This window comes from Leptosomus discolor, chromosome 4, assembly GCF_034619465.1.
Source record: "Leptosomus discolor isolate bLepDis1 chromosome 4, bLepDis1.hap2, whole genome shotgun sequence".
NCBI classification, from domain to species: Eukaryota; Metazoa; Chordata; class Aves; order Leptosomiformes; family Leptosomidae; genus Leptosomus; species Leptosomus discolor.
This window is the reverse complement of record NC_141394.1, coordinates 11239164-11258660: the sequence shown is the minus strand read 5'-3', so window position 1 is coordinate 11258660 and position 19497 is coordinate 11239164. Positions and strand designations below refer to the sequence as shown.

The following is a 19497-nucleotide window of genomic DNA, read 5'->3' as shown; positions in this document are numbered from 1 at the left end:
AACCTCTCAAAAATTATCAGGACACTTGGCACAAGGGTGTGTGAACCTCAGGAAAGCCCTTTCCTTTGGTTGGTTGTTTAATGATAGAGATTCTTTTCTTGTGGACATGTCTATAATTTTTAGCAAAATACAAATTTCTAACCTTTTAAAAAAATGTTACTAAAGCAATTACCCATTTCTTTGATCCAAAAAAAGTCTTCCTACAAATAAGGAGTTTCAACTATACTTTGAGAAAACACTTTTACAAAGCCATAAAAGTGTGGATCCTCTTTTCCTACCTACTTCAATCTATCAAAAAATAGCTAAGTTTTTAACCCCATGGACATGGAAACGATGACAATATTTACTCAAAAATAATAACAAGAAGCACAAACTGCTTTTACTGAAAGGCCTAGAATTACTGATGAAGAGCGAATGAAGAAGAGAGGAAAAAGAGCATTCACGCCGAGTTTTACAGAAATCTTTTGGACTATTGGGAGTGAAGGTAGATCAGTACATGTAGTAGACTCAGTAAGAACAGTCGGTTGTAGGAAGGAGGACTTTGGGGCTATGGAAACTAGTCCATTGCTCCGAGCAATGGAATGACAGAATACAGAAGAGCTGAGACTGAGCAAGTGGTAATTAAGGGAACCATACAAGAACAAAACAACACAAGGAGCAAGCAAGAAGCAAACGTAATGTAAATCAGCCCCAGAAGCGCAGAGCCCAAGGGACACTGGAAGAAGGAAGCCGTAAATGAATCCTGAAAGCCCAGCCATCTCACCGAGGTGTATGATTAGCGAGTAATTGCTAGCTACTCATGGATAATACATAAGGACTGCCTGAATGAAGAAGTGCTCTGGGATACAGCGCAACACACAACAATATGTCCTGGGTGTAACTATTTCTGTGGTAATTACCTGGAGCGTAGCTGCAGGTTACTGCGATTGTGGAATGTGACACAAGGCGCACACCTCAACAAGACTAATGTAAAGATTAATTGCTAGCAGGAAAATACACACTATGGACAAAACCTTCCTACAGTCATGCTTTTATAAAAACATGAAGCCAGATAAAATAATTATGTAAACAGGTGGAACTAGGAGGTGACATTTGGGTATTTCAGCTTTATATGTATGCCCATTCCCATCGACCATGCTGGAGGAAGGGACATCGTTATTAGCTAATGAAGTGAAACCTGGGAGAACCCATTTCACACAGGAGATGTCATGACACCTACCTCATCCGACATTAGGGTTGCGATGGCTCGGCCGATCTCATGGTAGGACTTCGCTTTGCCCTTCGGTCCCAGCAGAATGAATAGAAACCTGATGATAAGGAAAAACTTTTTCACTGTGAGGGTGACAGAGCACTGGAACAGGCTGCCCAGAGAGGTTGTGGCATCCCCTTCTCTGGAGACATTCAAAACCCGCCTGGACGCTTTCCTGTGTGATCTACTCTAGGTGGTCCTGCTCTGGCAGGAGGCTTGGACTAGATGATCTTTCGAGGTTCTTTCCAACCCCTAACATTCTGTCATTCTGTGATTCGGTGAAACAAACAGATTGTTCTCATTTAGGACCACAAAACGGATCATTGATTACTTACACAGTTATCTAGACAGAAATTCAACTTTAAAAAGTTGTGGCCCTTGTTAGAGATCCAGAGGCTGCCAGTGGCCTCCAGCTAACTTGGGAGCAGAGGTTACACCGTGCAGCACATCATGCTTACTTGGACAAGCAAGACACTACCCAGTTTTTCTCCCAAAAAGCCTTAAAAGCAGCCTTGAGACCACTACAGCCAAATGCTATCACAGCCCTACACAGAAGTCACTACCATCCAGCAACCTAGACTTCAGGATGCGGTGAAGAAAGGACCTCCTTCCAACACCCAGTACCTGGAAGTGAACTATGCACGACGGATGCAGCTCCACTACAGATCTGCAAATCCATGCCCTGAGCACCACAGAAAGCCCATGCACCTCCATGGTGATTTATTTGTTCAGATGTTACTGGCTCCTTGTAGCTGTTCAATCCTTGTATAAACTATCTGTGTTAAACATTTCCTTAGTGCTATTCCAGTGCCATTTACGCGACAATAGCAGTGACATAACTGCTGCTAAACAGCCAGGAGGGGACAGAAGATGTAAGGATGGCTTGCTCCGCACAGCTTGAAGGGCAGTGACACACCCAAGCACCCTCTGCCCACAGGATGGACCAAGTGGGGCCAGAGGTAAGATGCCATTAACTAGTGACATGGCTCACTGTAAACTACATCGCTCCCCCGAGCTATCAGATAGCACTCCACGTGCTTACTAATGCTCTGCTGGGGTTGAGATCTCTGTTACGGTTCAGCACCCAGAGTAGCTACCCGCATGTGAAAGGAAAGCACTAATAGGTCTTTAGCTATAAATAATTAAGCCCAACTTGTATGCCCTGAATTGCCATTCCGAGTATACAATACAGACCATAGACCTGTAAGCCCATCTGATGGCTTCATCTCACAGCTTAATTCTTAAGTAAGTGACTTGAAGCTATTCCTGTGGTAGGCACCATCAGCCAGGGTGACTGCATCTATGAGGTATTAGGAGTTAATTTCTAACATGATCTCTGTGGGCAGCAACTATATCCCAAGTCACTGCTAATGAGTTTGAAAAACACCATGATATGAAACCTTTGGAGATAGGAAATTACTGCTTTTTATCTTTCCTGCCCTTGCTTTTATCAGTGCTAACCTGCTATGAATCAGGACTTGCCTATATGACTGTATGTTCTAGTGAGATTCCTTAATGGAAAAAGCTATCCATGGAAAATGGATGCTTCTGCCAATAAAATTGGCAAGCAGTTGTGCCAGAACAATGGGAATGTTGGTGAAAGGTGGCTGGGTTTTCCAACCTCTTAACAGACACCCATTAGAAAAAGTTTTAAGTACGGCCTCAAGGCTGGATTTTCAAAGGTACCTAGATCCTCCTGGCCTGGAATGAAAAATTAAAAAAAAAAGATACACCCTTCAAATAACAAGTAAGGAAAGACCTAAGCCATATCTTAGGTACTCCCAGTTCCTAAACCAAGTTTCATACACAAGGCCAAGGTATCAATGCTGAAACAGTAAAAGCCATTACCTCCTGCAGAAATACTCTTACTTTAAAGTCAATTTCATGCTGCAGACAGGTGCAGACACAGTATCTGCAGCCTTGGCTGTAGAAACACAAGCTTCTTACAAATCCCCTGCTCAGATTTCTCCCAGAAAAGAGAGATTTGGTTCATGGCTATGGCATGAAAACATATCTGTCTTGAGGCTCACCTCTTCTTGTTAATAAAGCCCTGTTGGTTCTGTTGGCCACTCTGCATAATGGCCAACATTTGGTGGCCTGTGGGATTTCAATGGAGACCATCATGCTGGTCAGACGGTGTCGCTTTGAGTGTTCAGCCCGAGCTGGACTCTAACTAGTGACCTTGAGATAAAAGTCTCTCTCGCGTGCACATCAAGTCATCCTTGCAATTAGCAACAAAAGAAGTCATATGGCAGGAGACCAGCTTCTCTGTTTCACCTAATTTAGCTAAGACTGGGAATTACTGGGGCAATTTTCAGCAAACTCCATATTAGCATGCGTTTCAAACAGAAACACTAATAGCTGCTCAAAACAACTTTAAACCTTCCTGAATTAAGCCTTTTTCCAATTTCCAGCCGTACCTTTCAATCAGTAATGGAAAACAAACACACTATAACATTTGGTAAGTTGTCTCATCTAAAACCTTTTGCATTACTTCTAGTGTGAATTTGTGTTGACTTCAACTTCCAGTCATAAATTTCCATTGTCTCTCATAGCTAGCTTGAAGAATCCTCAACAACTAAATTTCTTTAAATATCCTTCCCTATCGATCCAGTCATCTGTAGTCATCTGTCAGTTAGGCTAAGCTATTTGAGGCTTTTCTCCTCTCTTCAGTCACTTTGATGGCTCTTCTGTGAACCTTCTCTGACGTATCAGTGTCTTCCTCAGGGAAATCATCCAAAAGCCAGCAGTTTTGTCAGTGAATATATAGATCAAACAACCTATGGCTACTTAGGAACTTTGTGTGTGCCTGCTTTCCCGTGAAAAAGAAGTCAGGGGACAGGCCTTCAGGACGAGCACAAGACATCTTAGGAAACATGGCAGGATGATGGTGAGAGCTGGGATTATTGCCATGGTGGAGCGAAAGGACATGGCACATACTTCTTGGAAGCCAGGTTTTGGCAGTTCCAGCACTGATGGAATAACCTGCTACACCCAGAGATGGCCCCAGTCCTTTACCTACAGCACCATGCAGAAGAAACTGGTTCTTGGAATGCAGCCCTTTCACCTGCACTCTCTGTCCCTAGAGGGAGAAGATGACATGGGGCCCAGTTAAAGCACAGATGACCAGATTGCTCTGGGCCATGGAGACACCCTCTTCGGTATCTGTCAACTTTTACTATGTTGACTATATGTTTCCTCAGAAGCTGCTGATAAAACATGAAACACAACAGGGTTGAGCAGTGTGACACCTCACCAGAAGTATTCCCCTTACAAGCATTGTATTAAGTGTTGTTTTAGCTCCCTAAATCAAAATGTCAGGAGGTATTAAATCGAACATCTTACAAGGTATATTACATCAAAACAAGTAATGTGTATTTAAAAAAAAAATTAAATCTAGAGTCCTATTAAAAAAGGCACCAAGTTAGTAGGACAGGATCCATAAAACCATATTAATTTGCATTACTAACAGTAACACTTCCTAAACGAGTTCTTCATGAGGCTTTCGAGTGTTTTACTTAAGGTTCACACGAAGGTGACTAAGCCATACACGCCTAGGTCATGTCCTCTGCTCTCCTCCTACCTCCTGGAACCTTCCCTGTGCTTCATAAGTTATCATAAAACAACATTAAAGACAAACTTTTCCTCAGCCAACTCTTTTAAATCTCTAGGATGCAAATTATACAAATATATTACTTTTTAAAAAAAGATTCCTAACTCCACAAGTTGCAGCTCAGCATTCTCCTGATTTTCCAGAGGAACATGACGTTTTCATAACCATCTTCTGAAATAATTACATCAGCTGGCTCTCTTCTAATGCATAACAGAAGTACCTGACTGCTCTGGCATTTACTAAAATGTTCTTGAAAACAAGCAGTTTGTGACACTTTCTAAATTCTTTGTCCTGACTGATTCAGCTCAGAATTGCCTTCAGCATGTAGAACAAGACCTTTTAAAGGGCCAAATATTATAAACACAAAAACATTAATGCATTTTAGTGGTTTAGACTAAATTATGTTTCCATGCATTTAATATTAAGTTATGAATACTTCCACCTAAGAAAGCCCTTGCTTCCAGTTGTGACATACTCTTCCTCTTCATCTGCCAAGACGAAAGCCAGCACAGAATTCCCCTGCTGCATACAATACATGCCGAGTTACCAAACTTCCATTTCTGATACTTAACATTGCTAAGGGTGCTTCAATGTGAGGTTTCACCTCATATCGCTCAGCTCAAAGTCTCTCTCAAGCAGCAACAAAACTCAATGTTTCTCCCAAGTGCTCTGGGCAGTGGCTTACAGACAGGGCTGACAGCCCTCACACCCAGGATACCTTGTCTCCAACTTTGTATGACAGCACAGTCAAAGCACTCAAAATCCTCTGCTTCCAAACTGATAATGAGCCAGAAACTCAGTAATTTGTTATTCTGTTTTACCTAAAGCACTATTCCTCCTGTCGTTTTTACATGCTTTACCCTTCTTAAGCAGACGATAACCACCGACTATGTATGATTCACCTTTTAATCATACGGACTACGCCGCCAAACCCAACAAGAATAAATTCATTCTCACAGATGAGTAATTCCAATTCGAAATGGAATTTTTGCCATCCATTTGGGACATCCTGCAAGAAATTTCTAATGTCCATGACTATCAAGATCCTATACTGGGTAAGGGTCCCTGTGAAAACTGTCTCAGGACCAAGCCTCACCACAGTCTCTTTGCAAGCTAACTGTCAGTGCAGGAGACAAGGTCATCCTGTCCCTGCCCCCCACCCCCAAATTGAAAAAAAAAAAAGAGGAAGAGCAACTAAACCAAGATTCAAGTTCAGCCTGCTCATCCATGCCTATCTTCAAATCTGGAACAAGCAAGAGCAGCAACTCCGTAAAGGTTAAAGGCACCTACACAAAGGACACTCAGTAAGTTCCTGGAGAAGACATTTTTACTTTTGAGAGGGGTGGGGGGAAGCAGTCCTTCTGTTCTTGGACACCATGTGAGATGCCTGCAAGGCATCCAGCATTCCCAATAAAGATACATGTTGATGGACTCAAGGGCTGAAAGAACAACCTCTTGGTGTACTTTTCTGTCAGAATCTGTGGCTTGGACCTCTCATGAAAGGAGCACAACCTGAGACTGCAGTCATGGAAGGAGATGGCAAAGCATTTGGTCCATCCTGTATTTCATACAGGTGACCCTTCAAGTTTTGGGCAACGTACCAGTATTGCAGGCTTCTCACATGGAGTCAAACACATCAATGCAGACAGACAAAGGTAGTCCTTTGCTGCCAGAGCTCTGACTTCCCAGAGCAAGTCCTTCTGCTGGAAAGGCTGCTAAGGACATATTGAAAATGCGCAGCAGTGCTGTAATTAATGAACGAGACATACATTTCATCCTCACTTATGAAGAAGAAAAGATGCCTTTGCAGTTAAAAGCTTAAGTTAGGAGGCAAGGGAGGAAAATCTGACTCCTAGTTCTGCCACATGCTTCCTAAGTGACCTTTGGGCAAGTTACTTCATTTCATTTGAGACTTGTAGACACAGGCAATTTCCCAGCACTACATATTAGACGGTGCAAGTCTGGACAGCTTATCTCCAAAAAAAATCTTTCCCTTGCTCATTCTTCATCTTTTTTTCCCCATCAACATTATATTAATGCAGCAGACCCGAAAGTATGATTGCACATTTCTTTTATGAAAATAAAAAACTACATCTATTGCATTGTCCAAGGGAGAAGCAGCCATACCCAAGCCACAGTGCAAGCACAGCAGCTAAGTGCTTGCCAAAACGAGGAGTTCATAGCACATAGTGGAACTAAATTCAACACGAGAAAACCAAAGTCCTTTAAGGTTTTTTTCAGTAAAGACAGAACTCAACACAGTGGAAGGCTGTGATCTCTCTATACCAACTTCAGATCTCTGATTTTTATTACTAGGGCTGTATGAAAACACTCTGCTAAGAAACTTTGCTTGGAGAGTCCATCAGATCTTGCTGGTTTCTTTTAAGTAAAAATTTACTTCTAAGTAAGTTTATGTATTCAAGGAAGAGTCATTTCTACACAGGAAATCTTACTTCTACAAACCATCCAAAATTCTGTAACTTACAAGAAAAATCCAAGCCAAAGAATGTGGGGAGTAACAAAAAAAAAAAAAAAAAAAAATCAGCAGAAATCACATAACCCATTTAACTAGAAGCCTACATGTCGAACAGTGACTACCTTATGCACACAATAACCCCTTTTCTTTCTGCTGTACTAGGTCAACACAAATAAACCAAACCAGGGCAGGGACTATAGATACCATGAGCCTTTCAACTCTGCAGGGCTTGGTGCCATGTTTGCTCCTACATCATGAGACTGTGGCAATGTCTTCCAAGTCCAGCTACGGATGCAGCTGCTATATTGATTCTCAGCTAATCTAACAAAAGCTATCGCTGGCCTCTCCCTGCAAACTGTGCCCAGTTAGTGCTTTGAAAAGCAAAACATCAAGACGGCTTCACACATTTCTGCAAGCTGTGTGACACCATGTCAGGGCTGGGAATGCTTCCTCTCTTCTCCCCATCCTTCCAGTTCCTTGGGGCGGGGGGGCCTTTCTCCATCCTTCTGCCACTGATTCAACAAGCCCTGCCACCACCACCTCTTTAGGGCAAGGCACTTTGCTGGCTCCTGGGACGTATTTAGTGTATCTGTAGTTGCTAAAGAGCTCAAGATTCTTCCCTAACATAGCACACCAGAAACATCAACTGGATTGCTGTGCAGAGGCACCTCCAGCAGCGCATGTCACTGTGGGAATAGATGGCCATGACGAAGTCCACCTCCCCTCTGCATTACAGACCAGCATACCCGCAGCCCTGTGCCGAAACCTGGGTGTTTAATCCCCAGACCACCCCACACAAAAACAACCTGCTGCTTTCTAAAGTGAGATCCAGGTGCAGGTCGTGCTGCAGTTCAACGATAGACCTGGGTCACCATACTGCTGCAGCAACCCACAGTGCTGACATGTTAGCTTATGTTTATTTAGAAATCCCAGGTGGTTTGCACTGCCTAGCTTCGCTGGTGTGGTTTTGACAAGTTTACCAAGAACTTGATAATTTAACAAAACAAAAGGAGAAGCGCCAAGGGAGAGAAAGGGGCTGGGGGGAGATGCCAAAGGCTCCAGCTCCAGCATCTTGCGGAGTCTGCAGGCTGTTAAGCGCACGTTCACAATAGGAACGCCCTCCGCGTGAGACGGCCAAGACACTCAGTGCTGACCGAGGAGACAGCCCGTCATAGCTCGTCTGGGCCCTGATGGGATTTCCTTGATTGAATTTCACAGGATGCAGCCATTGCAAATGGCTCTTCATTACTCACGAATGCCATCTAATGAGCCTCTCTGCTTTGATTAGGGCTAGCATTTGGTTTGGAGGACAGCAAATGGATAATACTATTTCCTGGAAAAAATTTTGGCATGGAAGGACATATTGTCTTGATTAATGCTATTGAGTAATGAGGTCGTTCAGCAATCCTAGATCTAACTTCCTGGCTCCCACCACCAAAACAAACAATACCTAATTTTTCATCTGCTGAAAAGCATTCAGAGATGTATTTAAAAAAAGGGGTAAGTGGGATTAGACTTCAAAGCCGAAATACTGCAGTATACAGAGCTTACACAGAGCTCAGTAATGCTGAGGAATGAAAAATAACCTTTTATAAAATTAAGCCACTGTTGTCTCCCCATACTCCTACCAGAATACCCAGTGTGTGCAAACAGCTGCCGACGCGGTTGTTGTAAGGAGCCACTTCATGAATCGCCAAGAAATACAAACACTGCTGCATTACTAGAAGGCAATTAAACTAATAGCAAAACTAGATCGTCTTTTTCCTTTGTTTTGTACATGGAAATAAGGTACAGATTATAAGCACCATATAACCCTCATTCCAGATTCATTCCAGTATCAGTAACGCACTAGCCATGTGCTACTGTCATGGCACTACGTCTCGTCTCACAAAATACTACTCAATACCACCTTGAACCCTCTAGGCACTATTCAAATGATTCAAATCATAGCTTCCCGTCTGTATTGAAAGCCCTTGAAACCGTTCACATAAAATATATATTTACACACCAGTGACGTGAAAGGTGCAATGTGAACCCCGTAATTACAAGGAAAACGCAAAGCACACCCTTTGTAAGCTGATACCCAACGCACAGCAGAGCCCAGGTGCGCAGAGTGCCAAGGGACACGGCACTGCAGAGACCACTGCCGAGCTGAAAGGGGATACGACAACCAGCTGCGGCCCCTCCCGTCCTTGTCACTGCAACTCTGCTGTGCTCCCTTCTCTGTGCACTGCATCACCTTTTAACACTAATCATTTTCCAGTTCTTACCTCGGTGGGGTGTTTGCGTATGTATGAAGCGAAGATATACTACCACGTAATGCTCACAGACAGAAGATGTTCTGGACATCTATACTGATAGTTTTTCTCTACTATTTTACATGATAAATGATATGCAATTGTATAACTAAGGGTAATATTGCCAAGAATTCAGACAGGACTTTAGCTTTGCTACTCTGGTAGATACGTACACTCGCTGTACAGTTATGCATATTCAAGCAGTGAATTCAAATACTTAAGAACGTGAGGTATATTCGTATTTGTGAGACTCAGACTAATTTGCACCATGAGTCACAACAAATAAAATATTTATATGATGCTTTTTGCTGAATCATTATGCATTACAAAGCAGCATACAGTGTGACCACCCCGACAGAACTGTATGCCCCAGGTTACCTGACTTTTTTTTTTTTTTTCACGCCAGCAGGACCAGAATCGCATCCTTCATCTAATGTGAGTTTTTAAGAGGAAAAATCTGTACTGCAAAAACACGTAGAGGGAATCTGAGCTAGGTACAGTGCATGTTGGAGAGGAATCATAAGGGGCAGGAAAAGAGCCCCAGTAGTCAAATTTCACATCGATAGTGCCCCTTACTGTTAAGTTGTTAAGCTAACGTCTTTGTGTAATGTCTGTGTATTTTACAGCTTATACCTTATAACCAAATTCAGGACCTGAAAATCATTAAGCACCTACAGTGAGTTTTGTTACTTTGAACCACTAACCCTGACCGTTATGCACATCACACGATGAAAAGCAACGGAGAATGTCTTCTTCTGGCCTGGTGTTTTTATTTTAAAAATGTGGAAATGCAGTTTCCAATTCTTGTGTCCTGCTTGGGGGCTGAATTCTCTTACCGCGTAGGTACAGGGACTTCAGTCAGAGCACCCAACATGACCGCCTGCTGCAGCCGGATGAAGGCAATGAAAGGGCTCTCCAGGAAGTCGACCTCCCCAACCAGCACATTGGAGGCCTCGGCATCACGTGGCAATTTCTTCATGAATTTATTCTTCAGCTGCATCAGTGAAAGAGGAAGGAAAAGAAAATCAAGTCTTGTTAGGCAAGCAAACAGGAATGGGCAATAACATTTACCCCGTTTTCACCTGCATTTCCTCCTTGGTCAGAATATATCTTCGGCCAACATGTATCATCCCCACAGACTGAGACACAAATGCTAAGAAGATCAGCCCCAGAAGAACAACGCCGATATTGGTGCTTGAAGCCAAGTCAATGCTAAGAAGATTATGCCTCTTAGAGCTGCTGTTTCTGTTTACAGACCTGACACAGTATCGTTTTGGGGAGAAAAAGGCATGCAGCACTAAGGAAGACTAGTAGACCGGGCAGGGTTTCAGGAAGAAGCACCGCACCACCTCGCTGCCCGGCCACTTGCACGACGGCCAAGGGCAGGCACTTTTTACGAGTGAAAGTGCAACTCCATGTTCTGCAGTTGCTGCTACACAAAGGACTGGCCTGAGGAAAACTAACTCTGAAGGATGGACGCCAGGAGCTGGGCACCTGCATTTCACTGCATGCATGTCTTTTCAAGTTCCAAGGGAAAGAATAAGCTTAGCACAGGCTTTTAGGAGCACATTTCCCAGCCTGTGGCTTCTCCCTTCATCTAAAATTTGCTTGAGGTTGTTCAAAGCCATTATTCCCACTGCCTGTGCAGGCCAGCACAATGAGGAGTCAGGAGGCAAAAGCAGCAGCTGTGCTGGTTTTGAAACTGCACTAATGGTCTCAATAACTGTCTAGGTGAGAGACGGGCTCGTTACTGCTTCCCACCATCACTGCCCAAGCCTCCAGCCCTCCCGCAGGCCCTCAGAGCACAGCATGGCCAAAGGGGGACAGAGGAACACGTGCCATCATCAGAGACCTCCTGTCCAGGAGAACCCCCCTTCTCAATCCTTCTATAGAACAACGCTGGATGGCTACTACAACCCTCACCTCCTAAAGACCTGAGGAAAGAGAAAACCTTGGGAAGAAGTGAAATGAGAAGGGGCATCCATGATAAAATATAAATCAGAGAGGGTTTCTGATGAAAAAGTACCAGGCCTGGACAGAGAAGCCAAGGTGGGAGTCTAGGGGAGAGGCAGGGAGATGAGGAAGGTGGTTGTGAGTGGCACACACGGCCTCTGCACGGGTCCTAAGCCAGGAAGGTTGGGTGGCACAGGGAGCACCCCCTCCAGCCGCTCACAGTAGGGGCTCTGTGCTAACTTTCATAGAATCACAGAATGGTTTGGGTTGGAAGGGACCTTAAAGACCATCTAGTTCCAGCCCCCTGCTGTGGGCAGGGACACCTTCCACTAGACCAGGTCACTCAAAGCCCCATCCAACCCCTCCTGAGGAGGCTCCTAGCACTTTGCTAGCCCAGGTATATACCAAGTATAGACCAAGCAAGAGGGCTGTGTACATATCTATACCTATCTCTCTCTCTCTATATATATATCTCAAACCCAACTATTTCTTTGAAGTACAACATCTACCATTAATGAATTTCCATAATTTGTACAACAGCAACACAACTATGTACATGGAAGTCAAAGGTAAGGGCACTTTTTTGAAATGGGATCAACGAGCAGGCAGGTAGCAGCAACCGGCTGTCTTCATCTTTACTCTGAGAGCACACAGAAACTCCTTCCTCCATTCCAGCCACGTAACTGAAACATAGCTAAAACTGCACCACTGAAAGGGAGCTAATGAGGTTGCTAGTCACCATGTAGCTAAAAGACCTCTCATGTTTTCACCATCAATTAAACATCCATTGCTTTACAATCAAGTTACTGCAGCTGTTTTACCCTGCCACAACAACTCCTAACTTGATCCCAACTCTGTCCTCTATCCCATAACACCTATCTGTCAGAGAGACATTTTAAGAACCTCACACAGAAGTTTAAGTAAATGAACTGCTAACATCTGGAGTACACACATACATACCATGCCCCCTGACCTGCTGAAAAATCAATGTGGCCCAGTGGCAAAGAAATCCACTTCAGCACAGCTACCTAACATCCACAGCAGCTCACAACACTGTCTGGCTCCACAAGCTCTCATAAGCCCCAAAGCACACACACACACTGATGGTTTTAATATTTATGAACCAGAACACCTTAAATGCACAAGAAAGGTGTATGATAATTCCCCAACAATCTTTGTAACTTTAAATTGGTGCTGCCAATTGTTCACCACTTGACAACATAGACCTCGGAGGAACAAGGAAAGGACAAAATGCTTGGACACACGAGTTTTAGGGGCACGCTCAGCAAAAGCTGTCAAGGAAATCTGGTGCTTGTTAATGGAGAGCTTCTCTGCAGCAAGACTTTGCTGAGCCAGGGTTTGTCTGTGGGGGGAAAACACTTAAGTGTCCTCCCCAAATGGGTACAGGACCCACTGCTGCGGACATGCATCCGAGTCAGGCAAGGCTGCGGTCAGGAGGAGAAGAAAGGTGAGATGCCCAGTGGCGGACAAGGCTGCTGCTCCTCAGCCCCCCTTTTCTAGGCAGCATGGTGGGGTTTTTCCCCCCTGCACCTCTAAGAGCCATGAAATCACCCCCTCTGCCAGGCCACCACAGCAAGATTCATAAAAACAACCTTCACCACACTCACAGGAAGCTTTTCTTTCATGACCAGTCCCATTTTCCTGCAAGAGACATGTTCATGAGCAAAGGAGGAGCAAACACTGAGAAACCTGCTGATGATTTGCCACAGGGTTTGGCAGGTTCTTCCCCCTTAACTTTTGGGCTGAGATACAATGTGGTGTCATGGCAGCAGCAAGGTCCCATGTGCTGCTGAGCTGCTGTGGCGCAAAGATAAAACCATAAAGATGCCTAACTCTTCTCTGGAAGAGGTAGAAGGACCTCCCGGGAAAAGGAACCAAACCAGCTGGCAGGCTTACTCTGATCAGCTGTTTATCCCCAAAGGCTCAGGTTACCCCTTCTAAAGGATGGTGAAGGGGCGTATTGAAGATAAGATCAAAATCATTGTTGGAAAAGGAGAGATTCGAAGTGCATCCAGGTAAAGAGAGACACGGCATATGAAGAACTCAGCAAGTATTCTGTAGCAAAAGAAATTCAACTAAGACACCAAAACTTCTCTGTGATCACTCCAGTAATCTCATTTTCTTCCTCACTCGGGTTATTTCAATGTGTCCTTCCTATGATGCCCTTCTAGCCTTACTCTTTCTGTGTACTCTGGTGATCTTTGACTGCTCCCTTCTCCTCAGTAACATGAGCCTGAGCAGCTATCTGAGCTTTTTTGGCAGTGGTGGTGCTTTTTCTAGTGTTCTTTCACTCTCTTCCTACATCTTTGCCTTTTTCTTCATTAACAGTGACAACAGCCGTGCCAGGAACATGAGCCGGTGAAGCCACCACGAACATACACCAGTGCAAGTGCACTGCTTGTCTTCAAGCTTTCTCATACTTAAGATCTGGATTTTAGTCTATTTGAAAACCAACACAACTTCATTTTTTAGTTTAAAAAAAATCTGTAGCGCAAAGCAAAAACAGTGTAGGTATTTACTACATTCTGTTGTATTAAAAATTTAAGTATTTAGTAGAATTTCCTATCAATTTTTGCTGCCTGATGAGTAAGAAAAGCACATGTCAATATACATATTTTTCATCAAATCTGGAGTTTTAACTCTTCATTCATGGCAAGCCCACTGTTGACTGTGGCTCTAAACACGGTGCATGCATGGCCTCTCCTGCCTCCTCCAACACTGTTACACCTGGACTGCAAAGCGCTGCAGTCAACATAGCATCACCTAAGGCAGCCTGTCACTATGGAGTGCAGATAAGCTCTGTGCATTTGACCTAGAGACAGCTACCCTGGTTCCTGCATCAGGATATGCACGAAGCCATTTTCTGACTTGAAAAGGGAAACCAGAGCAAGACATTCTGCTCTCTGCGTCTCAGGTCTTCCCAAGGGCTGTTTGCTCGCTGCACAAGCGATGGGAAAGCAGCACCGGAGGAGCTCACATGAGGTGAATCCACCAGCAAGGAAAGCAGCGTTGGGACGTCAGTCACGATATAAGCAGCACTTGTAGAAATGCAGCAAAGCATCTGTTGTGTTACTCAACAGTGGGGCTCAAAACTGCAGGAAAGAGAGCTTAGGAGATGACCTATAAAGTTCTATTTAGTCATTCCCAGCAATCCTTCCCAAGGCATCCAAATGGTATCCGAGGTCCAGTTCTGTGCTCATCACCATTAAACCAGAGTGCCACAAGGAATCTACCGACCAGCATCGTTCTCATCAGCAAACTGCCAGCGTTACTCTCATTTATACATCTTCTCCCAAGTGCAACTACAGTTTCACACTAAAAATAGTTCCTCACAGCCTGAAGGTTATTCTTCTCATCTCTGCACCTATCTACAGTAATTGTACCCCAGCGGACGTGAGCAGGCTCACGGGGCTCTGTAACATGCATCCTCCAGCTGACAAAATATTAACTAAGTCCAACTAAGGAGAAATGTCATCAATTGTTCCTGATTTGATAATAGGAAAACACTGCAGCAGCAGCAGCTGAGTTTCAAAAATCAGCCTCTCCTGGCTCTCTTCTGGTCTCTTCCTGGCACTTGAAATCTCTTTAGCCTGGCACAGGACTGCCTTTCTGCTAGGTTATTAAATTAGCTCAAGCAGGCCTGCAGCACTGATCTGAGCAGCGCAGCTCTTACGCCCAGCCTTCCCCATAGCACCAGCAAAGCTCCTGCAGTCTTGGCCATGCTGGTGGGGGGCACCACTGCCCCCATCTTACACACACCCCTCTGTCCGGCTTAGCACTCAGCCTGAGTCCTCGCAGCCAAGGAGGGATTCCTGGGTGTCCTCAGATCCGAGACGCCTTTGTTTGTACCTTCAACAGCAGCAGAATTAATTTGAAGTCGAAAGCTTTTAAAAAATCCTGCCCCTAGCTGGTTCCCAACCTGCCCCCCCGCCTCACCCTGGGTGATCTTTGGAGATGCTCTGTGCTTGGCTGGCTAAGGTTGAATGGCAAGGGAGGATGTACTGCCAGAAACACCAACGGGGGGTAACACTCCACTGGGCTATGTACCCACAACAAGCTTTGCCAGACGACTCGCGGAAGTAGAAAAATGGAAAAAGTCTCATGAAAAGGCATGTATTATTGATTCAGCAGGAAGAAAACTGCTGGAACAATCCTACTCCTGCATGCTTCAGTCGCGATTACCACCAGCAAAAATATGAAATAAGCATCAAGGAGCTCTGTGGAGGAAGCCTGTGCTTCCAGTTCTCCCATGAACAGTGTTTTGGAGGAAACTGGAGGTACAGGAAGGTGGCAAATCCCCAGAAAACGTTCAACTTTGCTGAACAGATTGGTCGTGCACTTATGTGTGACGGCCCAAACCCAGGGCCGTTTTGAACCAGAACCGACAAGCAGGATCTCAAGTCAGAACAGCATGACTAATTTTCAAGAGCTATCATTATACTGTTTGTTTTTTTTTTTTCTCCAAATGAGTTTTGCAGCACCACTCACCGCTGTCTTAAATCATTTATCAGATAGGTTATGGGAAGGGTGCAGTCAGCACTTACAATCAATTTTGAACCATTCCCCGAAAAAGCTTCAGAAAGATTCGAGTCCTCAGCAGCACCCAGGAGCAGGTAAGGAGGGAGGGAGGCCATGCAGCTGGAAGCATTACATTTGCTTTCCCTGCACTCTGCTAAATTGAGCACCGTTTCAACCCAACCGCTAATGCTATGTTAAGGGCCACAGATCTCGAATCTGTACTTACAAAAAGGCACGACAACCTGGAAATCACAATTTTCCTAAATGTATTTTATCACTCTTATCAACAGCATCGCTTAAGATTTATCGGAAATGAAAGTGATTCCTAAGTACACTTATTGCATCCATTGGTTTGCTCTCAGGCATGCTACCTGCCTCCCCCGCAGAGGAGGCTGCTACAGAGCCTGCGAGGCAGCTCTCAACCACTGCAGTTCCCAGCCTGAAACGCAGGTGCAGAGGAAAGGTGATGGGCCAGCTCACAGGCCTGGGAAGTGGGAAGGAGCAACCCCAGTCACCAGGGCCAAGAGAGCCCAGGTGAGCTACGTGCCCCTGGACCTCCTGGCAAGATATGAGAAAACAATTTAAGGGACCAAGTCAGACTGATTGTCCTAAATCACTCAGCATGAAATGTTTTGTAAAGGGTGGAAAGCTGCTTCCTTTCTTTTGGGAGCACCTAGCACAACCAAGAGCATAGCTGCCCAAGAAGATGACAAGGAGCACTTGGCTGAACCAATGCACGGCTCCTGCCTGTGACCCCTGGCACACTCTGCAAAGGAGTTTGTAGGCTTGTCCAAGGCAAGAGAATACCCAAGGCAAGTGGAAACTCCATTAAATGAGTCATTAGCTGAAGCATCAGAAACACAAAGCTAACCAAAAAACCCACGACATAGCACTAAAATCACAGCTAGAGAAGCCCTTTAGCTATTCACATAATGTAATGATGCTCCACTCTTTGCAGAACCGCCTGCAAGGGACATGTAGGCACTGATCTTTGGAAGAATCTGTTTGCCCTTATGTGTCATAGTCATACTTGATCACCCCTAGCCTGAGGAAGAGTTACCAAACGAAAACCTCCGGCTGTGTGAGCTGGAGTTCAGGTAGAACACACCATCTGTTCACAAACGGCCTCCTTTGCAATTGAGGTTACAAGCCTATGAAAGCTTCAAATCAATTGCTCTTTGGGGATGGAGTTCTGCAGCGTGCCATATGGCATCAACAGCCACCTCTGCCTTTGCACGGCACGCCTCAGCCCATTGAGCGCCGCGATCAATGCCACTTGACTTTGGCTACTCATCCGATCTGGGCTTAAATGCCAGGTGCCTGGCTAGACTAGTCATGATTAATAGAGATGGGACGCAGCTAATCCATTCACATGCCATCTTATACCCATTTCACACAACGTAAAGCTTTCGCAGCTACACCCTGTTTGAAAAATCAGCCCTAAGCGAAAGGAGAGCTGGGACAGGAGAAAACCAGTTAGTGAAGGGCAAGGCGGTGGCTTATTTGAGCTTTTCTGCTATGGGTAGAGCAGCTGCCTTTATGGGTTATCACCACTGTCCTCACCTGATAGAGCCTGCTGAGGTGTTTGCTCACAGCAAAAAGAAAAATAAAAGAAAAATGCTATTCAGGTCTAATGCCGTTACATAGACACAGTAGGCAATGAATAACCCCTGTTTCATCCTTACACTAACAATACTAATAGAACAAAATCTGAATGAAAGTGCCATCCACTGACTGTTCCTAAGGAAGCTATAAGCAGAGACTAACTTCATAACCTGCCTTCCTCCAGCCATGCAGGAGCTGAAGCGCCAGCTTGAATTCCCCTTCCCCTTAGCAGCATTTAGTTGCTACCGCCAGTGGAACTGAGCGACCAAAGCAAACGCCACTGACACGAGAAATTGAGAATGCTATTTATCTGGCAAACATCACAAATACAGCTTCCAGGCTTTTTGCTTAAAAGCCCAGGAAGGGGGCTTTTGGCAGCCCTGCTCTGAGAAAGCAAAGCTACCAGGGCTACTCCATCCAGAAGGCAAAGTGTTCCACCCCTCTTCTTTACGCCCTTCATAGGGCACACTTGTGCAGGCTGAAGACCCCTGGATTATATTTAGCAACCCCAACAGAGAGTCCATTCCAACCTGCTCTTTTTCACTCCACCACATCCCATTTTCAAGTTCAATATATTCAACAACCTCCAGCACTGGACTATCAAAACTAGCCAGTGCTGACACAGGGATAAGGAGTGGAGGAATCCATGCGAAAGTTAGGGTATGATTTGGCTGCAAGCTCCAGCTCCTGCTTAGCTCACAGTGCAGCAAAACTCAAACCCACCAAACACAGCTCTTCCCCCTCAAAGTATGGCTAAACCAGAGCATTCAGAATCAACACGGATCATACAGATTACCATCACAAGCCTAACTGCATATGCTTTGTGTAACTGAAGGAAGGTTAACGGTCCCTGATCACAGGGAGAAGGGATCCAGCTTCCCAGATTCCTGTTACATCAAAGCCAAGTGCAAAACGGGGGATCCTCCAGCCTGGCAGGTGGCACCAGGCTGCCCAAGAGCTCAAACAACGGCTCAGGGGAAGAAACCTCTCCGCAGGTATGGGGCAGGGGGGAAGAAGAGGTGAGGGCTGCACTATTTAACAAAGGTCATTTAAAAATTCACTCTACTTTCTGTTTACTCTGCGTGGCGGTATGTGTGCTCACCTCATCACAGCGTCAGATTTCATCACAGGGTTCCTGCACCTGAGCGCAGACACACAGAGCTTTTGTACTTAAGAAAGGTTAATTCTTTGGAATTTGAATCTGCCTTAGTCTCTGTTTTTCTCTATCTATTCACATATACGTTTAAGATTACCTTCCCATAAACTATCCCATGAATGCTTATTACCTCAAGGGATACCTTCAATCCCCTGTGTTTTGTCTATGCACAGAACTCCATCACCCAGGCATGCTTTAGAGGCGTGCTGCTGCTACACCGCGGGGAGAAGCGATGCAAGCAAAACTGCTCTCTACCTCAAAAAAAAAAAAAAAAAAAAAGGCCAAAGTAAATGAAATTCCAGAGAACTAAACTTCCTCAAAACTTCTCCTTTCCTTCAGAAAGGTGGCAGTGCTCTGTACTGGAAGACAGTCATTTTCCTTGGAGCTCCATGGAGTGAAAGTAGGTCATCCAGGCTGACAGACCTAAAAATTAGGAATGTCCGCTTTTGACTGTGGAGATGAGGAGATGTTCAAACAGGAAAAGCAGCAAATCACTCCTACCATTAATCACAGGACTTCATTCCAAACAGTGGGATCCCACCAGCACCCTCCCCGTCCATCGGTCCCCCAGGGAAGGCAGGAGGGTTTCTCTCAACAAGGCCAACTTCT

At 44.9% G+C, this 19497-nt stretch overlaps 1 protein-coding gene across 4 annotated transcripts in view; it reads right to left on the bottom strand.

Moving 5' to 3' along the window:
• Positions 1–19497, bottom strand: part of SLC4A4 (solute carrier family 4 member 4) — a 234040-nt gene that overhangs the window by 41695 nt on the left and 172848 nt on the right. For all 4 annotated transcript variants that reach the window (XM_086464769.1, XM_086464770.1, XM_086464772.1 and 1 more), the window contains 2 exons: positions 10472–10629; positions 1220–1307 (listed from right to left, as the gene is read on the bottom strand). In XM_086464769.1, the coding sequence (XP_086320895.1) occupies positions 1220–1307; positions 10472–10629 (246 nt within the window). The remainder of the gene's footprint in view (positions 1–1219; positions 1308–10471; positions 10630–19497) is intronic.